Source organism: Pseudoliparis swirei, chromosome 7, assembly GCF_029220125.1.
Source record: "Pseudoliparis swirei isolate HS2019 ecotype Mariana Trench chromosome 7, NWPU_hadal_v1, whole genome shotgun sequence".
In the NCBI taxonomy this organism is placed as follows: Eukaryota; Metazoa; Chordata; class Actinopteri; order Perciformes; family Liparidae; genus Pseudoliparis; species Pseudoliparis swirei.
In genome coordinates, this window is record NC_079394.1 from 9,047,337 (window position 1) to 9,070,012 (window position 22,676).

The 22,676-nt window shown below is 38.6% G+C and overlaps 1 protein-coding gene across 1 annotated transcript in view; it reads left to right on the forward strand.

Moving 5' to 3' along the window:
* The window catches only part of galnt9 (polypeptide N-acetylgalactosaminyltransferase 9), a 76,030-nt gene that overhangs the window by 34,409 nt on the left and 18,945 nt on the right, over nucleotides 1-22,676 (forward strand). The window contains exons 5-6 of the mRNA XM_056419179.1: nucleotides 3,028-3,225; nucleotides 9,945-10,062. Of these exons, the coding sequence (XP_056275154.1) occupies nucleotides 3,028-3,225; nucleotides 9,945-10,062 (316 nt within the window). The remainder of the gene's footprint in view (nucleotides 1-3,027; nucleotides 3,226-9,944; nucleotides 10,063-22,676) is intronic.

A 22,676-nucleotide genomic window follows, 5' to 3' on the forward strand; every position in this document is an offset into this window, starting at 1 on the left:
TCCGACAGGTTAACCCCGCCTCCCCTCTGCTCCGCCAATCACAGGCACGCCCCCTCGACCAGCATCACGGTGCCACACTGTGATTGACAGCCACTTCCAGTGTTGCCAGGTCCGCGGTTTTCCCGCGGAATTGGGCTACTTTTTAAGTATTGCCGCGGGTTGAATTTTTTGTCCGCTGGTTCGGGTAGACCTATTTTGAATGCAAATTACATGAATATCTTTAAATAAAAATCCATATTTTAAATGAAATAATTTATTTATACCCAAATCCTACCAAACTGACTCCAGATCAGCACACTCTCACTAGCAACCCCCCCCCCCCCCTCAATTATATGCAGCACCTCAAGGCACCTTTGTTTTCTCTTTTAATTAGTGTTAATACTGTAGGCCAATCACTTTTATTTCATTGGGCCTAATGTGGTAAAAAAACACTGTTAAATGACTGAGACAGTTATTTTGTATTAAGTTAAGTATTAAAAGGGACTTTTGTACTACTGCTTGATTTGAAGGCCTGTTGCCCTGTTGATTGCAATAAATAGGTCTACAACATATGTGTATTGTGTTTGACTGTTAAGTACTGTTCATTACATTAAAAAAGCAGACATAAAAGTTACTTAAAAGTTACTTTCCGTAGTAACTAATTACTTTTGATATACAGTAACTAGTAAAGTAATTAAATTACTTTTAAAAGAAGCAACTATAACTAATTACTAATTTTCAGTAACTTGCCCAACACTGCTGCTAAGTGTAGTTTAAATATGAGATAGGTTTTACAAGGTCATATTTATTTTCAAAGATGGTGAAAGACAGTTAAAAAAAGCAAATCTTTCATTGCATAACTTTAAGAAAATAGTTTGAAAGTGTATTCCTTCTTTTGTAGATGAGTTTGGTTAGCTTAGCAAAAAAACTGGAAACGGCTATTCAGGATGAGCATATTCTTTAAAGTAAAGACAGAGCCATCCATCAGCTTCTCAGAATGACTGCTGCGCTACTTTGACCAAATACTCTTGCATTATTAAATCATGCCTTTTCTCATCACTGCTTTATATGTTACTGACATTCCATAATGTTCAATGTGGTTCCACATTCCCCTCTGCTCTATCCTCTACCTTCATGTTATAGGAAGTATTTTTTTGGGGGGGAGAGAAAAAAGTCGGTGGTTATGGAGATAGAAAGGAAGGGAGCAAGTGTTCTGCAGAGAAACCGTTATCATTTCATAACTGGACTCTTTTTTGGGAGATCTGGTGGAGATCATCTTTTCAGCATTAGGAGATTGTACAAATGCAGCCAGTGCCAGCAGCACTGTGACGTTGTTCTGTACACCTCCCATATGGTTCTCAAGACCATGTTGCCCTTGTTCAAGGCTTTAAATAGCAGAGGGAGTTTGGCATTGATGAAAAACCATTCCAATCACCAAAAGACACGGGCACCAACACTCTGGAGTATTTTGTCTTCCCTGAAGAAAATCTCCTATACTAAAGTTGCCTATTAAACCTTTTAACGAAACTTCTGAGAGCAGATTTTACTTTGGGAAGGGAGGTAAGTTTTTAATTAATAGAAAAGGTTGATATTATTTTGCTTTGAAGGTGTTTCTTACCAAACATGTTGACGTTTTACTTCAAAAGAAATTGATGTCCACTGTTTAAAGGAGAGATGCACTATAATTGCCACAGTTGTTGAATAATTCTTCCAAAGACTAAGACGTCCTCATATATTTTGGTATGTCCAATGTTGATATTGAGTTAACTTTCATAGAGGAGGAAGGAAACAAGAACATTTTCACATTTTTACTTTTTGAAAAAAACAACCACAAACCGGTCAATCAATTATCAAAGTAGTTGCTGACTAATTCATTAGTTGTCAACTAATAATCGTCAAAGCTCTAAAGTCTAATTCTGAATAATGGCTAGAGCATACTGTACCTATAGCTCTGTTCTCACTAATATAGTCAAATATATTTCACACATGTATTTTCAAAACGTCAATGTCTTTAATCGTTTAATACTATTGACCCAGTAACTGGATGGACTGCCAGCAGCAGGCCTGTGAGTTACTTGTTCCCAGTGACTTGGCAGTCCTCTTGACTTCTCTTAACCTTGCACAGGCACTGGTGCTAAAATGCTCCATAAACTAAGACACAAACCTTCATTAACGCATTATGGTACGAGAGCTGTTTCTCCCAAATTGGCCAGTTAAGAGCCTCTTGTAGCCTTCAGATGTTTTGTTAAAATGGCCTCTGCTCTTCACTTGATGTGCTCTAAAATAATGTGTGCCAGCCAAAGCTGCCTCGGAGCGAAAGCCGTGAGATGAAGAGTCTGGTGAGCACTCAGAGCAAGGCCTTTTCAGGAATTATCACTTCACAGTGGAGTGGGTAGTTTCTAAGCCTCTCTTTTCACCTTATCAGGTTTGACCTCTTTTCAAATCTCGCCGCGATGACTGTCAAATGTTGGCATTTCGTTTTCATGTGCGGGAGATACAGTATATAATATTATGATAATATTGGTTGTGCTGCAAAAAAACAAAAAATGTTGCATGACCTTCTCATTAACAGTGGGAGGAAACACATCCTGGCAGTCGGAGTTGAATGTTGAAAAGAATGCTGAAAGACAGAAAATCCATGTAAATGTACTGCTGGAGTGAAAGTTTATATGACATTTGCAATCATCCAAAGCAGCTCTTGGTATTGTTTTATGGAATCAGGATCTACGGTGATCACCTCTGTGAAAAAATATGTTGGTTGATTTTCAGTTTCTGTGAAAAAACACATTCACAACTCCTTCACATTTAAATTCTGTTCTGTGACCTATCTGGCCATCCTTGACCAGAAATATTCATTCTAACATTGCAAAATTAGTACTTGAAACCTCTACAGGGCAGAATAAAAATATGCACAGCTTTATTGCTTCCCTGCGGCAGCCTGTTCCCTGCTCACTGTCTTTCTTCATCTTTGGTCATTATGCAACGCAGCTCCTGCATACTTAACTCAGAAAGTCTGCTCTTAACTTCTGCCTCTGTTCTTCTCCAAAGGGCTGAACCTATCCTGACCCGGATGAAGGAAGATCACACCCGCATCATCCTGCCCGCCATTGACAACATCAAGTACAACACGTTTGAGGTGCAGCAATATGCCAATGCCGCCCATGGCTACAACTGGGGGCTGTGGTGTATGTACATCATCCCACCACAAGAGTGGCTGGACAAGGGTGATGAGACAGCCCCGATCAGGTGAGGTCCTCGGCTGGCATACAGCGTACATTATAGATGAGATGTTTGATGAAATATGGATAGGCTCAGGATATGACTTATTCATGTGTGGAACCATCACATTAAGGTGCTCTGTCGTTGTGCTGTGCCACCCCTAGCACACACATAAAGCCTACCTGTACAAAGCTGTCTAATTACCATGATATAATGAATATCTTCATTTTGATGCAGGATCATGAGGCCACAGCGATACTGTGTCATTAGTGTAATTGTGTGTTGAATACGAGCAGGCTTTCCATTATATCCACCGCTGATTGGAGGACAGTACTGGCTTGTATTATGTTTCTGTATAATCCTAGAATTGATTATATATGCCCTTGGCCATATTGGACTTTAATTGACTCAGGTGGAGCGTTGTTTCTCCCTGAGCCCTCCTCCCTTCCCTACTATCTTTAACCTGCCATATTAGAGGCGGTGTTTTTTAGGACTACTTAACTAGTAACAATTCTTACACAAAAAAGAAAAAAAAGAATATACATTAATTTAAAGGGAACCGGCAGAAACTGATGCCTGGAGTGGACAAACAATGCAATCTGACCACCTCATATGTGTGAAAGGCTCTTCCTTTTTTCACTATAATATCAGTAAATAATATGTGAAAACAAAATACACACTGTATCTGCAACTGGTTTGATGATTTTAGTTTGTTGAATTCTCTAAACACTCAGCACCTAAATGGTGCATAACCTGACTCATATCAATCAATGATATGAGGCCCTCATCAATGATATAAGTCACTGATTCTGCCTGGTCACATGTGTTACTTTTCATTTAGTGGCAGTTGATCGTTATTGATTGTACTGTTCATCATATTCTTCATTCATTCCATTCATTTTGTCCACTAATTTATAGGTTTATAAATCATAATTATTGTAATTTTCTCTGGTCCTCTCCCCAATTTGATCACTGATGACATGTATAGACGCATGTCATCATTCAACTGCTGGTTGTCACGGTGGGTTTTGTAGTTAATTGGGAAAACCTAATCTGATGAGGAGGGACGGCATTCATTCCACTTTGGATGGAGCGCATTTTATTTCTGCAAATATGACCAAGTTGATTAATTAATCCATGACAACCCAGAGTTCAGATCAGGAAGCAGAAGCAGAGTTGTAGTCTGACACCATTCTCTGTACTTCCATAAGAGCAGTTACTCACCCACAACTCTATAGAGATTGTGTCTGCCCCAAAGCCACTTCAATTAATTAAATCAAAAGTAACCAGAAGAGGAGTTGTACAAAATAACCTCATAATGGTTCACACCACTATTTCAGCAGTGCATCAAAACAGGATAATACAATCTGGACTCCTAAATATTAGATCTCTTAATATCAGACAATCACATTGATTTATTGTGTCTTTCTGAAACCTCGCTGAGTCATGAAGAATGTAACACTAAATGAATCAACTCCTCCAAGTCATATTAATACTCAAAATGACTTCATAAACCTCTTCAATGAAAAGATTCTAACTATTAGAGGCAAGATTGATGATCTCTTGCCCTCAGCCAGTGCCCATCTGTCTTCAAGTGGAGTGGCCTTGGAAACGGCTGTATACCCTGGTGTATATTTGGATGGCTTTTCTTCCATTGTCTTCAACGGTTTCCACTTCTAAACTGTCTGTGTCTTGGACCCCATCGTGGCTGCTGAAAGACATTTTGCCCTTAATTGGCACCTCTCTGTTGGATGTTGTCAATGTGTCTTTGCTAACAGGCCTTGTACCACATTCCTTTAAAGTAGCTGTAATTAAACCTCTCCTGAAGAAGCCCACTTTGGATCCAGAGGTGTTGGCTAACTACAGACTGATTTCTAATCTTCCCTTCCTCTCTAAGATCCTTGAGAAAATAGTCGCAAACCAGTTGTGTGACTTTTTACATCATAATAATTTATTTGAGGAGTTTGTCAGGATTTAGAAAACATCAAACCATAGAGATAGCACTCGTGAAAATTACAAATGACCTCCTCATTTCATCAGATAAAGGACTCATCTCTGTACTGGTCTTGTTAGACCTTAGTGCTGCCTTCGACACCATTGACCATGACATCCTATTAGAGACTGTATCAGTCGATTGGCATTTCAGGTCCACACGAAGTTGGTTTGAATCCTTTTTATCAGATCTATTTTTATATAAGTGATAAAAATAAAAATAATCGTAAGAATAATAAAGGAACACCATTCAGAGTCTATGTTAAAACTTAGAACACTTTAAATATGAGGAGGAAAATTAATACAAACATCTGATCCATTTACATCTGCCGTATGCCAAGATAGATTTAGGCAATCATGAAAAACTTTGCAGCGCTTCTGTTTAGCCTGATTGGTGGCGTCGGATGACCTAATCTTTTGTTTGCTATATCTCAGTGGATCATGCAAAGAAACAATTGACCATGAGAAAAGATGATGAATGATATTGTCATTGAGGAACTATTTAAGGACACGTTGAACATGTCATATGTTCAATGTAGGAGCTTTACATGGAGGATCTTAAACTGTAGTGCTGGTGCAGGACCAACTGTAAAATGTTGAGCCAGAGCCAGCATGAAGTAGCTAAGATATTATTTTTAATCTCTTCCATATTCATGGCACTGATGGATTGCAAATTAGCTGGAGGCTTGGTGCATTACCGGTGCAGTTCTGTAAAATCTCGAGGTCAGATTTCAAGTTAAAACATAAAGGCATATGAAAGGTTAGCTAACAGACCTCAATTTGATACTTGGCTATATTAGTGTGAGTGATGCCCATTCAACTTGATTTGACAGTACCCTGAACATATTGGATAATACATGGACAATAACAAATATATTCAAACATTGAATTTTGTTTTAAGACACTTTAGTGAGGAAATCATTATTTGATTCGTTATAACACATGCAGGTCATGCAGTAAAACCTGCAGTAACTGATGTAGTATCCTACTTGGATGCAAAAATAAATAAATAAGTGTGCACATATCATCATCTCTTAAGTTGATAACAACAGAAGTGGCTTATTTACACATCCAGTAGTTACAGCGTTGTTTATGTCCATCTGTTTAGGGCCTCTGCCAACTCCTGAGGGAAATATCTGGCTCGTTAGCAGCTATTTGCTCCACTTTGTTCAACAGCTAGTCTCCAACTGTGTCTGTCTGCTGTTTGGTGCTGAGCAGGTTAGGTTAGGAGCACTGTAGGTTTTTAGAGATGTTTCTCTGAAAACAACTGTGGCAGAAAATGACACAATGAAGGTGAATCAAAATAGCAAAGATGTGGGCAGAACAGCTAAACAGTTTGCTGAAGCTAAATTTAAAGCGAGTGTGCTGCAGATTCAGATCATAATTCTCTGTTGGTGCACCTTTTTTCAATCGTCTTTCCCTGCATTGCAATAGTATAGGAATATTGATCATAGCATCTTTAAAGGAAAGACTGTCTGAGTGCCAGGCTATTGCAAGAATCACACATTTGAGACAAGTGAATTGTGGAACCTGCCAACATGGCCATAATTACCAGCAAAAGGTCCCAAATTCTGTGAATTTGGTGTATTCATTTGGACAGAAAAAGGTGAAATAATTGTACGAGAAGGTGTATTAATTGGTAAAAAAGATAATGATTAAGGGGAAGTATTGCATTATAGACATACCAAAAATTAAAGTAATCACTTCAGTAAAGTAGCTGCTGTAAGATAATCTTCTCAACCAGATTGTTCTAGATCAAACGACTGAAAGCCCTTGCTCCTGCACTTTAACAAAGCTATAATGATATGAATCAAAAACTATAGTTCAAACATGAAACCTACCAGTACTTAGTGCCAGAATGTCATCAGATATCTCAAATGACTAAAGCTAAAGACATTACCACATACTGTCAGATTTTGACCAAGGGCAATACAAAATAAATTCCATTAACCCAGAGTCCAGCATAGGCCAAGCAAAAATGGTTTAATTTGATGCAGTTGGTCTCATACAAACAAACCGTGTAATAACAATTTATACTGCAGACCTAAATATTGGATGTCTTATCAAAGCTTCATGAAAATCACCTGTTATTGAGCATAAAGTGCTCGACTTGAGATGGACGAAAGATAGGAGAACCGCCTCAGACAATGCAGGGCTGATTCACGTTTCCCCATTTACACTTGCAAATAGACAGATTGCCTCAAGGGCCAGCTGAAGTGTGTCGGCGCTGTGGATTTCCATTGGAAATCATTCTCACACTTGTTTCCTAAAGGTTTCTGCACATCAACAACAGAAGCCCTGTGGCCGGTCAGAGCTCAGTCTCAAAGCCCTTTCTGTCTGTTTGGACACATTCAACCACCAAGCATGTAAATGGGCACAACACTGCCACTGGATTGCAACCAGTTGTGTATAATGACAACAATTATTTTTATTCTGCAACTGAAGTGATTATTGATGGTATAAACTAGAAAGGTATTTGACATGACCACCAAGGGGTTTGGATGGATGGACAAAAAGCTGACATCTTCAATCTTCAGTGCTTTATAGGAAGACTCAATCTAAAAATCTGTGTAATTTCTTGAGACTGTCTGGTTTGTTTGCAGTCGCTTAAGCAAAGAAAATGTGATAATTAGAGGAAGCATAAGATATACTCTTGCAATTACTGTTGAAAGGATACTTTAACAAAATACATAAATCCAACCATCTTTCTCAAACAGATACTTAAAAAAAGATCCAAAAATTGCAGTGCAGTGCATGAACAGGCAAACATGAGTATATTGTAAGATTACCATGGATAAAACAAAGTTAAAAAGAAACCAGCAAATTACTTGTTCCAAGACACCCCTGCACTTTACATAAGCTTAGCCATAAAGTATGCACAGCATTTATACAATGAGCACACAGACTTAACAAAGAATATATGACAAGCAATTTTTAAAGATTAGATTAAGTCCTGTAATTATATACGGCCATGGCCATATAAAATAATTGTGGTTTTGATTGACAGATCTTTAAAACTAATTTCTTCTCCGGAATGAAACTGCCTGTTTGATTCTTGAAACCAACAGCGGACATGGAGGGTATTCAGCCTCAGTTCACAGTTAATTAGCTCTCGTTGGGGACCTACTGTTTCGTGCCTTTTATAATGCATGTTTCTTCAGCTTGCACAGCAGACAAATGCGAGAGCCAACACATCTTCTATGCAAACATAGCCAATCCATAATCCACTTAAGCCTTGACTATTATCACTTTGAGGATGTTTCTTCTACATTGTATTGTGTTGAAAGACGACACATGTGGTCATCCAGAGGTTCTAGCTTGATCGTTACATGTATCTGACTTAAGGTGCCGAGTCTCGACTGAGCCACGGGACAGTGTTTACATTGCCAGGAAGCTTATTCTAAAGAGAACGCTCAAAGAGAGCTGCGTAAAGTTTGCACTGTGCAGACAAGCAAGGTAGGTCACTTGTCAAGAGAGGAGAAAGGATGAGGTGAACGAGGCTGAATATGTGCTGTGGCTGTCTTTTTATCTGCACAGCGAGAGCCAATAATGGCACTTGAAAGCCTCCCTGTCACCGCCTTAGAATTAAAACCGACTGTACAAGGTTATGTCAGGCAATGAGAGTTTAGAAGTCAGTACGCATGGGTTGTTGTAGCACAAGTTCAGTTTGGAGCAAAGGTATTGAGAATAACAGCATTCGCAGCATTAATGGGCATATATATTTGGCATATATGTTTTTCACAATGAAGTATTTAACAAAACTATAGAAAATGCTGTCACACTGCTGTTTCTTTACATTTCTTTATTTTGAGCAACTTATAATACCCATAGTACTGTGAATGGCACTGTGATTGTTATCAGAAAAAGGGTAGCAAAGTGTTTCATTGAAATCTAATGTACAAGTGGGTTTTCATCCACCTTTACTTCGGAGATTTGCAAAATAGCGGTCCACGATGATGGCCTAGGCCAAGACAGTGTTTTATATTAAGTCTAAACCTAAAAGCGCCTTTCTCTTTGGCTCCGCATGGTATGGCTCAGTGCATTCTCTACTTGTACCTACTGCTGCCACGTCTGTCAAACTGAAAAGGCAGACACACATCTGCCTCTTTTATACAGTATGTGTGTCAGAATATATGGTGAACTCACCCCAGGCATCAAATCCAGATTCACTTTGAGTAAAAAAATATTGCAGCTCCGTACTCCGTATGAATGCCCGGCTTTTTGTGAGTCTTTTTCCCAGAGCACTTAAGAACTGGTAGATGTGAAAGAGAAGCCCTGAGGGGAACATCAGCTAAAAAGGAGGGGGGGGGGCTGCAATTGTAGAAAGTACAGTTGCAGTCATCCTGGAATGGTGTCCTGGACTGTGATGGGGAATAGAGCTAGTTTCATGTTTTATTATTGCAACAGAACTTTTTAATTTCATATATTTATTATGATGTTCAGTATTAATGTTTTGGTTAATTCGCTTTACTTTTTTCAACCTCCTTTCCTTAATGAAGGTGAAGTTTTCAGTAAAAATCTCTGATAAACCCATCTACCACTGTACACTACCTAGCCAGCACTACTCAGCCACTATAATGAAGCATTTAATAGCTCTTAGAAGTTAGTGGAGACTAAACCAGAGCTGGGGTGGATATTTGACTTGACACATTTCCAAAGGATAACGTATTGCTGATTTTAAAGCTGCACACCATCTTGGCAAAATATGTGGCTGGTTAATAATCAAATGATGCTGTCTCTCTTTACTCATCCAGAACTCCAGCTATGATTGGATGCTCCTTTGTGGTTGATCGGGAATACTTTGGCGATATTGGTCTACTGGATCCTGGCATGGAGGTCTACGGAGGCGAGAACATCGAGCTTGGCATGCGGGTAAGGACCACAGACTGTCACTGTTGCCTTTTTAATTGCTTTCAAATTAGAATGAGATGTGTAATAATAATTTGAATTGTAGACATTTTTCTTTTTTAAACTTGACTAAAAGTCATCCATTTTCAACAGAAGATGAAATTGCTCAAAGAATTGCTGCAAGAAAAGTTGTTTTTAAATGTTTCCCAGCTAGGGAGGAACAGCTAAAGATTCAAAACCCAGGGGCGTCAACAGAAACCGTGATTAAACTTTGCAAAGTTTCTTAGATGGGAGTGGAGGAGAAAAATCCCCGTAATGCTAATCTTCAACCAAACCAAAGGCTCTAGAGCCTGTATACGTAAAATGTAAATATCTTTTGCTGCTGCTTTGAGTTGAATTTAACGCTTCATGTGAGCGAAGGACTCGCTGAAGAATTGTTTCGCGTTTAAATTCAGAAAATGTTTCTCTCCAGCCAACTGGAACCATTCTGAATCCAAAAGCGTATTGCAATGAGATATGCTTGAAAGATCTCACTCCTTCATTTAACGTCATCCCCACATCCATTTAAAATCTCGATGCAGCTTCAATAACACCTCTGAAGTGACGGGCACCTTTGAAACAGCACTTGAGCAGAGGCTGGAGAAAGGATCTTGGTTTACAGTTTGCTGCCGTGCTTTTTTGAAGCCTGAAACGTTCAGAGTTGTTGCATGGTGACCATTTTCAAAACGTCTCATTATTTCACATAGAGTGGTTTTTCCCCCGACATCAAGAGCATGTCTTTTTAATGACTGTCCTCTAGCTTCTTGGGTATTTCTCTGATTATTTGTTTTCCATTATCAGAGTGATAACTCAGCATTATGTAAAATGTGACAACTGCCAAAACCCTCCCACAGATTACACTGTGTTTTCTCATTCAGCAGAGCTGCTTATAAGTTACCTTACCAACCATGCAACTAATTAGATAAAGTTTGTCGGGAAGATTAATTCAGCTACAGCAGCTAAATAAAGTTAGAACAATTCTATTGAACGGTGCAATCCGGTGTAAGAGTCAATTTATTGTGTCTCTTTCACACACAAGCTCCTCATTGATTGTGATCACATTGTTTGCTTCATGAAGTGAAGAGAATATTCTCTGTCTGTGAACACAATGCCACCACCGGTGCAATTACCTCTCCTCCTGTCTGTGTGGAAATTAAACACATGCCACAGAAAAAGGGGCTATTCAGCTTGAATTGGGCTGCAATTAAAAACCAGCTTCAACCATCCATATTGTACTAAAGGAATGGAGATGGGCTTCTGGCGATTTGACAGCAATTACTCCTCTAGAGCTACTGCATCTTAGGAAGCTCATGGTAGTTGCCGCCTCAGGAGTAGCCATTTTTATAAAGGCTTGATTGACAAGAACATGTCTAACTATTAGCCAGGGCAGCTCACAAAAGCTGAACCTGCCTGGTACAATCTGACTGTAGGGGATGATGAAACCCAGAGTTCCCACAGAAAGGTTATGGCGTATTTATAACTTAGTTCCGGCTTCTGTAGATTGCTCTGGGTAAAAAGACTTCCTGGATCTAAAGAACTTGCCTCTTTGTAGGCAGAACAAAGGCTAGGATGTGCTAGGGCGGATTATACAGTCCATAGTGTGGTGGAATAATATTCCGATGCCTTGTGAGAAATCAAAAGTATTTTAAGCACGGTGGTCTTATCACACTTGATTATATAGTAACACGTTCACAAATAATCAGAATGTGAGCCAGGTACAAACAAGTGGACAAGTGAGTCAACTAGACGAATTAGTCATCGGACAAATAAGTAATCACACAATCAAGTCATGGAAACACCCAGCTGAGCGGAGCAAAATCTGAACCCTCCGAATGAGAAGTCTCAGACTTAATGCTGCCTTCTTGGTTGATTCTCCTCCTCTTTATACACCTCGCCGAGACGTACACATTCCAGAGTCCATCTGTTTCCCCTCAAGTCATCTGATTGTGACCTTTTCGGTTGGTCCCACCCAGGTCATCGGTTTGTGACCTTTTCGGTTGACCCCACCCAGGCGGTTTAGATTACCCTCCATAGACATTTGGGAGAGACACTGTTAACACATTTTCTCCTCCAACACATAGTACTGCATGTGGTGTTGTTTCCGTGAGGTAAAGAATAATATGAAACCAAGGGAAAGGGAAATAGATCATAGACCTCACTGAAGTTTTTTGTTTGTTCACATGTAAACTAAATTACAGGGTAGATGCTGTGACTAAAAAGAGACAGGATGAAATTACAAATAACAAAAATGCATATGTAAAAGAAGCTTTCAGCATGATGTGATGAGTGATAGTTATATCATATGCGGCCACACCACTAATAGTGCTGCTTAAAACATATTTTTCCTGTCTATTAATATGGGAATTTGATATCGCAACCTTTCAAATAATCATAAATGTCTGCACACAAAGACATTTTGTTTCACCAAAAGGCTTAGTTCGCAAACAGAGAAAGATGGTTAGGGACTGAAAATGATTCATTCTGCCAGAAGTGTCAATATGAGTTTATCTTGTAATGTGTTCTCACCCCTCCTGCAATGTTGAGTCTTTGCTGATGAAGCCTCTCAGGAGACCGGGACTTTGTTGTAAATGTGTGGACTGAAACCTTCCAACACATATTTTAATGTTCCTAATATTATCAATGTAACATGTATGCAGAGATAAGAGAATGTCAATGCACTTCTAAATATGCATGCAGGCCCCTATACAACATAACCTCTTTGGCAGAAGGAATAATAAAGTTTTAGATTTTTCTCAGTATGATAATTTGGTATTTCTTTCCAGTCAGTAAACAAAAATCTACCAAATTGTATATATTGAACCAGGGCAGAAAAAGAAACAGGAAAAAGTCAATATCGAAACAATTCTTTGCAGAAAAGATTTATCCACACAGAAGCTGTTTCTGTCATGTGTTCATCCTGACAAAATCTTAACACGTGTACTAATTTGGTTTGGTTTGAGTCTAGATTGGTTTACCTTACACCTTTATGAAATCTGTCTCTTTTCAAAACAATAAATCAAGTCCAATTCCAAGAAAGTGAAGTGTGATCTCATGCCATAGCTTGCTTGTCTCAATGACATGTATTGAACTTACCAGGAACTGCTTTCAAAAGTAATGAACCCCCAAAAAATAATCTCGTCTCCATAACCACCTGGACTGGGCCTCCAGGCATTGGGTCGTAATCTCTCTGTCGTGAGGAGAATGAAGCTAATTAAAGTCAAGCGTTACCAACAGCTAGACAGGAGAGGGACATAATTACACTTCACTTGGTCCCCTCCGCATCCAAAGGAAAGTTATTACAGTTGGATGACCTAATACGGTAGAACAGTTCATTTAATTTATTTTGCATTTTCCATCAGTTTTATATAATAAATATTAAACAGAGATTGACCACTATACATTATTTAAAAAATTATTTCAAGAGTATAGTGTCTATTGAGCAGGGGTTTTGAAACTGAGATATGCCTCCCAAGGGGAGCAAGAAAGAGAAACGGCAAAGATGGAAGAGAAAGGTACATGACAGATTTCTGAACTGTTCTGAATAACAGGAAGCTGCAGCCCATGGAGCCAGTGGTTTAAAACCCTTGGTATCCAATTCCCACAATTTGCGTCAAAAGAAGTAGTCCTTCTTTAAGACATACCTTTGTCAACACATACACACATTTGTAGGTTCTGTTTAACTTCCGGTCAAGGCATCTTATTGCAAAAATAAAGTTCTGCGGCAAGAATAAATTTATGAAGCTTACATTTTTGGTTCAGCAAGATAATCTTTAAAAATTGACACCACTTTTACGATTTTTTTGAAGTATAAAAGCATACACGAAGGGTCTGTATTAAAGGATAGTTGTCGACGTGATAAAATTGTGTAGAATCATACTTGTGAGCAAGTGCTTGTTTTAAGACTCCTGAAAGCATAACAATTCACAAGAGGGCTACAAACTGACATATTTCATATATTGGAACAACACCTTGAAATATCTTCAGCTTGTGTTACCCCGAGACCTTATTTCAAACCAAAAACCAACTTAAAGGTATCGACTAAAAGACGAGTGAACTGAAACTAAAAGTCTGACTCGCATACGGGGCACTCTATTGTGATAGAGTATGTCGTAGAGAACATTTATTCACAATCAATTTGTGTTGATTATTGTTTAACTGCATCAACCTTTACCTAAAAGATGTTTTATCTGTTGACTAAAATCCATCAATGATTAACTACAGAATAAACCCAAGAGCCTATTTTTTGGTATGCTGCATCCTATACCACCCACTCCTTTCATGTCACAGTCCATCTATTTTTTTCAGATGGTAATGTTGCTGACTGGAGAAAATAGATTAATTAATAAACAAACTATGAAGTGAAACTAGTAAAGATGATTTAAATCTGCAGAATGGCAGGTGCTGCTTTAAGGCAGTTGGTAGACGCAAACAGATGTTCTTTTCAACATCTGCCCCACTGGGCACTTTTAAGGAAGTTGGCACATTACAAATGTTTCGCTTTGGTGTTTGAGTGGTGACAATACAATGTACTCTAACAACCTCATGTCGATATACAATTTACAGTTTGTTCAACATTTTCCTTGAATCTTTCCGATACTCATGAATCTGGGACACAAACATTGATGTCATATTACAGTTGAACATGATGTTTTGAGTGAAACGGATACATTTTTAAATTAGATTTTCCCTAACTTGAAAGTACAGGCTGTAAATTTAGGCGTGACTTTCATTTGATGTTGTGTTTTGTTCTTATGGATAAGTAAGAGTTGGGCAGGGTAAAAAGAGGTGAGCTGTGAGTTGGTACACAAGCTGATTTTATACCTTTAATGTGGTCCCTGTGGGGGCTGTATGTGAAGGCTCTGAAGCTATGCCGTAGGCGACACTGTAGCTGAGATACTACTGATGCTGGTAGCTCATTGAACAGAGTGAGTACAACGTGACGCATGATGGAAAAAGGTCATCATCTTTGTATTAGTAACCAGAGCTTTTGCGAAAAAAAAGAAAAGTATTACAAGCTAAAGTCAACTAAAGCATTTTCAGTGCAGTAACAGACATGTATGACTCTTACATGTGCGTTCTCGTAAGAAATGTTCAGCCTGAAAAATGGCTTTAAAAAAAGGTCTAGGTTGCGACTCCAATTAGACCTTGCATCAAGTAGAATATTGCTTACATTAAGAATCAATGGGACACATACAATAACTCTTAACACCATCACATACACAATGGCTCTGCTTTGCAAAGATAGTGATCCTAAACCGAGAGAGTTGATGTACTGCTGTTCATTTCAGTGGCAAAATCATATTCATTCAGTCTGCCAAGCTCATAAATCTCAAATACAGGACCATGAGTTTCAGAAAGTAACTCTGACATTGGGGTGTTTTGTTGTCGTGTTCTGATGTCAACTTTCTGAAAGGATGCTGCAACATGACGGTAATGCACTGATCCTTTACCAAGACTAACAGAGTTAATGTTAATCTCATCTGCAGGCTACAATGAGTTATCAGGGGCTGCTATGATAAGCCCTGAGCAGGTTCCTTCTTGATAAGCCTGGTTCCTTTGGGGAACAGCAAAGCTATCTGCACTCTCTCTGCCCCCATTCATAGCATACCACGCCACAATTTTCTTGTGCTGGTATGAGTTTGTGTGTGCATTGCCTTGGTGGGTCAGCTTATGTATTGTACAGGGCCATTCAGACCATACAGTTTGTAACTTGAACAATTACATTTCTGACATGCGCTCTTTTAGAACATCTGCAACTCCTCCAGGCTGCAGCCTTTCACAGCAAAATAAATCTCCTTGAAATGGGCAGGAACGTCGTTTTGTGGCAGCATTAAGCCCCAGCCATCTGTGGACACCAAACATTCTGTCCGCTTCAAAATCACTGGAATGCCCATGTCCATTAAGCAGCAAATGACAGTGGGTGCTGACCATATGTCAGCCCTCTCCAATAGACTGAGTCATTCCAAAGATGAGAACACATCTAAGTCCTTTGAGGAATCCTGATATTAAACCTTGTCAAATGTAGAAGACGAATGAGGAGAACTATCGGGTGAATGCCATTATCAGGAATGATATAGGAGCCTGTGGACAAGGGACTGTATAACCATCTGGTAGTTGCATATGGTGCTACAACATATCCTTTATTGACCTCTGCATATAACTCATGTGCGTACATTATCTGGTCTCATTTGTAAGTGTTTTCTAACCTCTCAGAATGAAAAAATAAATGTAATGGTTAATGGTTAAGACTAGTTCAAGTTGGGACAACACTCAATTGCTGACAGACTAGTTCTCGACTTAGTCCAGAGTTTGTTTGGTCTCAGTCCTACTTTTGCCTCAACTTCCAGTTGGTAGCCTTTAAGACATGACTGGTCATTCTCTCACAACACAGTCAAACTATAACATGAAAGGAACCATCTACCCTCCATCAATACACCCCGCGTAAAGGTAACAATAGCATTGGATATTGATTGGGCATTTGTCTTTTTCAATGCCTGCATTATTTAGTGGCTGAATCCATCCGTTGGGGCTTAATGGACTCAGGTTTACTTACTCCATGGTTCATTAATGTATCCAGTCTGCATCCGTCTAAGGAAGGAGAGACTAGTGGGAATAGATGCAGCTGTAAAAGTTGTGTATACAAGACTCAGATGAGATATTGTTTGAGAGGAATTACTGCAGCTATTGAAAGACTTACTGCAGACAGCAAACTGAATGTGCTTTGTGTTGTTGTGGATTTTATTGTAAGGTTGGCATTCAATCAACTGATACTATACGATGGGTTTGTGATTTGCATTCATTTATCTGTGAGTTCCATGCATAGATAATTCAAGACTTGTATTTTCTTGCTATTACTTTAGATCCTGCTCAACCAGGCTGTATCTGTCATGTAAGCCTTACCTGAGTATGTGTTTGGAAAGTATACTTTACTTTTTCCCTTACACATTGACATGTAGCATACTCCTCAACCTGTAATGGCTTTGGGAAGATGAAATGGCTTTCTGAACATCAGCATACATCAGAGTTGCTGCTTTGATGTTCAGGGACAAATGGATAAGTAATTACACAGACCTTGTCAGCTTTCCTATTATCCACGTGAATCTTAAACGTCATTAAAACCTCTTTCAAGAGTGACTGCAGATACTCCCACCTTAATTTCAACACATTTGACATTGTAATTAAGATAATTTCAGATCAACTGCGCATTTCCATCCTTCTGCTATTCTCTACAATTATGATATAGAATAGCTTCAAAAGCTCTCTCAGTGTAATCACCAGGAGATACATAGAGTAACACTTAACAAGCACACAGTGGTTCATTCATTATCTGAACATTAGTTAATCTGTTCACGTAATTGTTTCTCTTAGATCTCTCAGACGCAAGTTTAAATCTTAAAATGATCTGACAAGGCTGAAGTATTTGAAGAGTTCTAACAAGCAGTGGTTTGGTCCCACCAGCAAATTGGCAACATATCAAAGATGAAGGGCAGCAACTGTATGACATTAGCTTTAGATAGGCACAGTTAAAAGGGCCTCTCCATCCATTGAGTATCTCTCCATCAACATCCTCCATGTTATGGATGTATGAGGAGGAGAGGTGGGAAAAAAAGGCGTGCATTGAAGTGATGGACCGTGGGGAGTGGCTCATATCCAGCCGCTCAATGGATGACAGAGCATTCATTTCCCGACGCTTTGAAACATCTCTCCTCATTACACAACTCTTGAGAGGGAGGGATTCGGGGAAGCCTATGGCAGTGATTCTGTCCAGTGTGACATATTAACAATTGGTGTAGAAAAGCATAAAGAAAAACCGCAGAGGTCTCAGTGTACTCTGATGTAGCTACCAACACGTTTAGTGCAACTTGGCAGAAAGACTTGAATCGGGGAGAAATAGCCAGCTTCGCTTTATCCAAAGGTACAACAAAACACAAAACACATCTAACAGAACCTCGAAGGATCAATAATTGAAACATAATATATATATATATATTTTAAATCCATACAAAAAGAAGAGTAAAAACATTACATTGTGGTTTTGCAAATAGCTAAGTGCAGGACTAAAATTGCACACTATCCTTCCTAGTCAAGAAATGCCATCTATTTGTTTTACTTTTGAGTGGCCAAGCGCATAAATAATGTCAACAGAAAGTCTCAGACAATCCCCTTTCCTGGTGTACACGCACATTAAATGCACACAAATCAAATACATTCACATGACAACAGCAGTAATTTAAAGAAAGTGATATTTTTTTCTCAATCTCATTATGTGGTTTTGCTGCTGAAACGTAATGTTATTTTGTTGCCTAAACCTAACCTAAAAAAATAATAATTCAGAGCGACACAAAACATACAGACAATTTACATACAGACCAAAGATTACATTTTATTTAACCTATTGTAATTTTACAAACTGCACACGTCTGTGCTGCACTTCCTGGACAAAGGAGATATGGCATCTTAAGTTACATTTGACAGAACCAGACTAAAGCTTCATATTTAGCATACAGACAGACATAACCGAATTATGCATCTTTGCATCTCTTCTCAGCAAAAACATCAAACTAGCTTAATTCCCAACATTTTAAATACTTACTTGTTCTGTTCTTATTTTAAATTGAACGGTTAAAAGCAGATCGATTAAGACCGGTTGACTTAACTGTAGCTGTTTTAATGGTTTGTACGGCGACCTTGAGTGCCTTGAAAGGCGCCTTATAAAATAGATGTATTATTATTATTAGATCATATGGCTCATTCAGGCTGCAACATGTCAGTGCATTAAATAAGACGTAGAAAGTTCATGCACCATGTCGCTGAACACACAATGACTCAGTGACTCAGGGGATACTTGCGACCTTTCGAAGTACAACACACAATGTTCAAAGAAAAGGTTATTACTGCACACTTGAATACTTCTTAAACTCTTTACTCAATGTTAGGTCGTTGGGGCTCTGTCCTACAGTAATGTGCTTGCTTATTTGTGTTTTTGTACAAATGTGAATACATTATTATCTTTTTAATAAAAGCCAGTTATGATAGAGCTCAAAGAGTCATAACTTACTGAATGAACATTTACATTTTAACCAGTGGTTTTGTTGCCTAAACCCAACTGCATCTGTTTCACTGTAATGTGACATAAAATGACAAGCAAAAATAAGCCTTAAATACATCATCATGACTCGTGAAATGTCCTTAAATATAATGCTACTTTAAGGCCTTCCCAAGAGAACAGGTGGCTCAAAGTTATTATTCATGAGATACAAAACAAATGGAACCTTAATTCTTCTGTATGTCCCTGTTGATATTCTTCTCACTCACGCAACAGCTTTGGCAAATTACTTATTACCATGTGATATTCACAGCTTTCAGAACTGGAAATGACTGTTGGTGTGAATAAATATTGCATGGATAGTGACCCAGAGCTGGAAAAAAGGATAGCTTCTTGACATTTTAAATATATTCTACAATCTCTAGTGACAATCAACACACTAGGAACTTAGACTCTGTCCGTAGTACCTCATAAAATCCCTTTACATTATTTTCATATGATTTGTGTTGTAATGTCTGAATGTATTTCCGCTATTACCTTAAAACAAGCATGTAAGAAGATACAGAGATTTTTTGAAACTTAGTGGCATGATTTTTTCAGATATCATCTTGCAGAAAGACATCCCTTGGGTAAAGGTATTGCAGAGTGGAGAGCATTAGAAATAGAGAAGTGTAACATTCTCAAGATGCAACCGGATGCACACAACTCATTATCTCAAGTGGACGCATCACGTCTGTGGATGGCTTTCTTCCAGGGTAATTATAAAAATATACGTGTGAACTTAGAGGTAGTCCAGTGACAATGTTGTGCTTATGAATCCATCAACTTTAATCAGAATACATAAAGCAAAGCCTTTTTTGTATAGTCACTGGATCCCTGTTCATGCATTGCACAGATAAAGAATGTGTAAATCTTGTTTTTCACCTCAATCCAAAGCAGCTTTAGTCAGTATGTGTTCTACTAAAAATGGAATAGATGAGTGAAAAGTACAGAAAGAATAGCACCCAAATATGCAGTTCCCTCAGTCTATGGAGGATTATATCAACTTTCAGCTCATTGTTTTGGTTTTCCAACCCACAACTTGAATGTTTTGGTTGAGCCTCACTGCTCTAATCAGCTCTGATAAATCAACTGCAAAGGAAAAGGTACCAACTGCACCACATCAAACCGCAAACAGAAACATCTAGCAGGTAGATGGTTTAGCTAGAAACATGACTTCAAATAAATACTAATGTTGGATAGAGAGAAAACTCATTGCAAACACGTTCCCCATATTGACTTTGAAGATGAAAAACATGAACGTGTTGTGTGTGCAGCTTGTTCTACTGTCCCAATGTGGCCAAATAATGGATGAATGATGGTTTAAGGTTATGTCATCATTGGTGGAGAAGGTTTTGACCACCCCTGCTGCATCACATGCAGCTTGCTGACATGCTGACATAAATTTCGAAGTTTATTCTATTTTTTGTTTGAGTTTACCAAAGAAAAACAATTAATAATACAGACTGTATGCTCATATTTGTGTCAGACAACATAAGAGAATATAAATTGTGTATTTATAATTCCAAGGTCGTTTTTCTTTGATGTTGTTTGTTTAATGGCTCTCGATCTTAATCTTCAAGTCTTACAGCCCTTCTGGTTTTCCTCTCATCTCGTCAGGCATTTATTCAACACCTGTGATTTTAGATGAATGCTACTAGGTGGTTGATAGGCCACCAGCTTGGATGTGAACTCAGGTACAAGCGCTGAGAGCTGCTAGCAGCTAGATTAATGCATGCGCACAATCAATTTTAAATGCAGCAGTCACACCGCGGGAAGGTCATCCGTGGAGGTTCTGAAAAGTGACTTGCCTGCAAACTGAGCCTCTTGAATATCCTCAATATAATTTGGATATATATATATATATATATACATAGTGACATTATTAATGCTTTTGAATTGACAAACAGAGACAGCATAGTTGTTTAAAGTTTCCTTTAATCACAGGACACCTCATTAGCCGAGAGCAATGCTAAATAAATGAAACTGCTTGAAATTAAAGAGATGAGTTATATAATGTTAATTCCCAGAGTCCTGCTGACAATGTTGTTGTGGCACAGTAGTAATTATCTCCTGCTCCATATGGAGGAAAACAAATGACAGGGGAATTTAATTTATTTTCATGATGTTTTTTGAAGAAACCGGTTGATTGCAAGTCCATTTTATGCCCCTGGAGAAGATCTGTTACAACATTTCACTTTGTAATTTGACATCTACTATTCAGAGGTTTGTTCTTTTGATACATTTTAAAAGTGTTCTCACTAGATGACTTGGATGACTCCAAAATGTCAATACTTTGTTGTGTATGATTGTCCATTGATAGAAATCATTATTATGGTTTTGATTTATAAGCAGTGTGGTCGAGAGTGGCGTCTCAATTGTTTTTAAAAATTCACTTAACAGTGAAACCGCCAGTCCGTCAGAACAGTAATACAAATTTAAAAAAGATAATGTTTCTCTCCGCCACATTTAAAATTAGAAACCTGTTTATTTTCCCGCCAATTACCTGTTAGTATCCAAGCTGCTTTAGTAATACATATGGTAGCTGAAAAAAGGAGAAACTCTGGTTGACCTCGGGACACAGCTACACTTATCTGTGCAGTCCTATATGTGTTGCTGTAGAGTAATTTTCCTCCCTGTCGGTCAAATATGTCATCTGTCTGGCAAGATGAGGGATTATATTAAGTCTGCATGACCTCAGCTCTCCCTTTCATCATCTCAATCTGGGTTCTGGGGTGCACAGTGGTTCTGTCTCTTCTGCCCTATTTTCCATTTTGACCACTCACAGTGAAACGGTAAATGGTAAAATGATCCTTGCAGTTCCAGGAAAGGAAAAAACACCTGAAATCTCAGCCCGCCACATCTTTCATACCGGCTGTGTCAGACAACTGCTGTAACCTAAACCAACAATCCAACATTCACACACACTTCATGTAGTTATTGACCAGGTGTGCCAAGGTCTTCATTTTTATAGTGAATTTGAAAGTGAATGGTAAGCTTAAAGGTTAATTCATCTCTGAAAAAGTGCTTTCAATGACACACTTATGATGTTGATCATGGTGTCAGTTTTACTGTTTGGAATATTATCTAGTTTCTATGGAGAGTTGTTGTGGCGGCCCATGATGGAGTAAATACAACTACAGTGGCTTTTTTCACTCACATGTGGAAATAGTTCATTAAAAATGCCAAAATCTAAAAAATCCAAAGCCTTTCTGACTGTCCGTTATAAGCCTCTACATGCTGCATTTCCACAGTTTATTGATTGTATTGTGTAATGGCGCTGATGGAATGCTGTTTACTGGTGTTAATACTTTTTACGTCTGATGTTTTTCCGTAGCCCCATAGAGCTTATCACGCAAATGGTCCAGCTACAATTAACTAACTGCATGTACGTAGACAATTAAATTAAATTAGCAATTACATTACCACTACATCAAAGTGCTCTGTGTTTCCTCTTAATGATGCAGGCTGCAATTCTATGAAGGGTCAGTGCCAAATGAACTTATGCTAAATG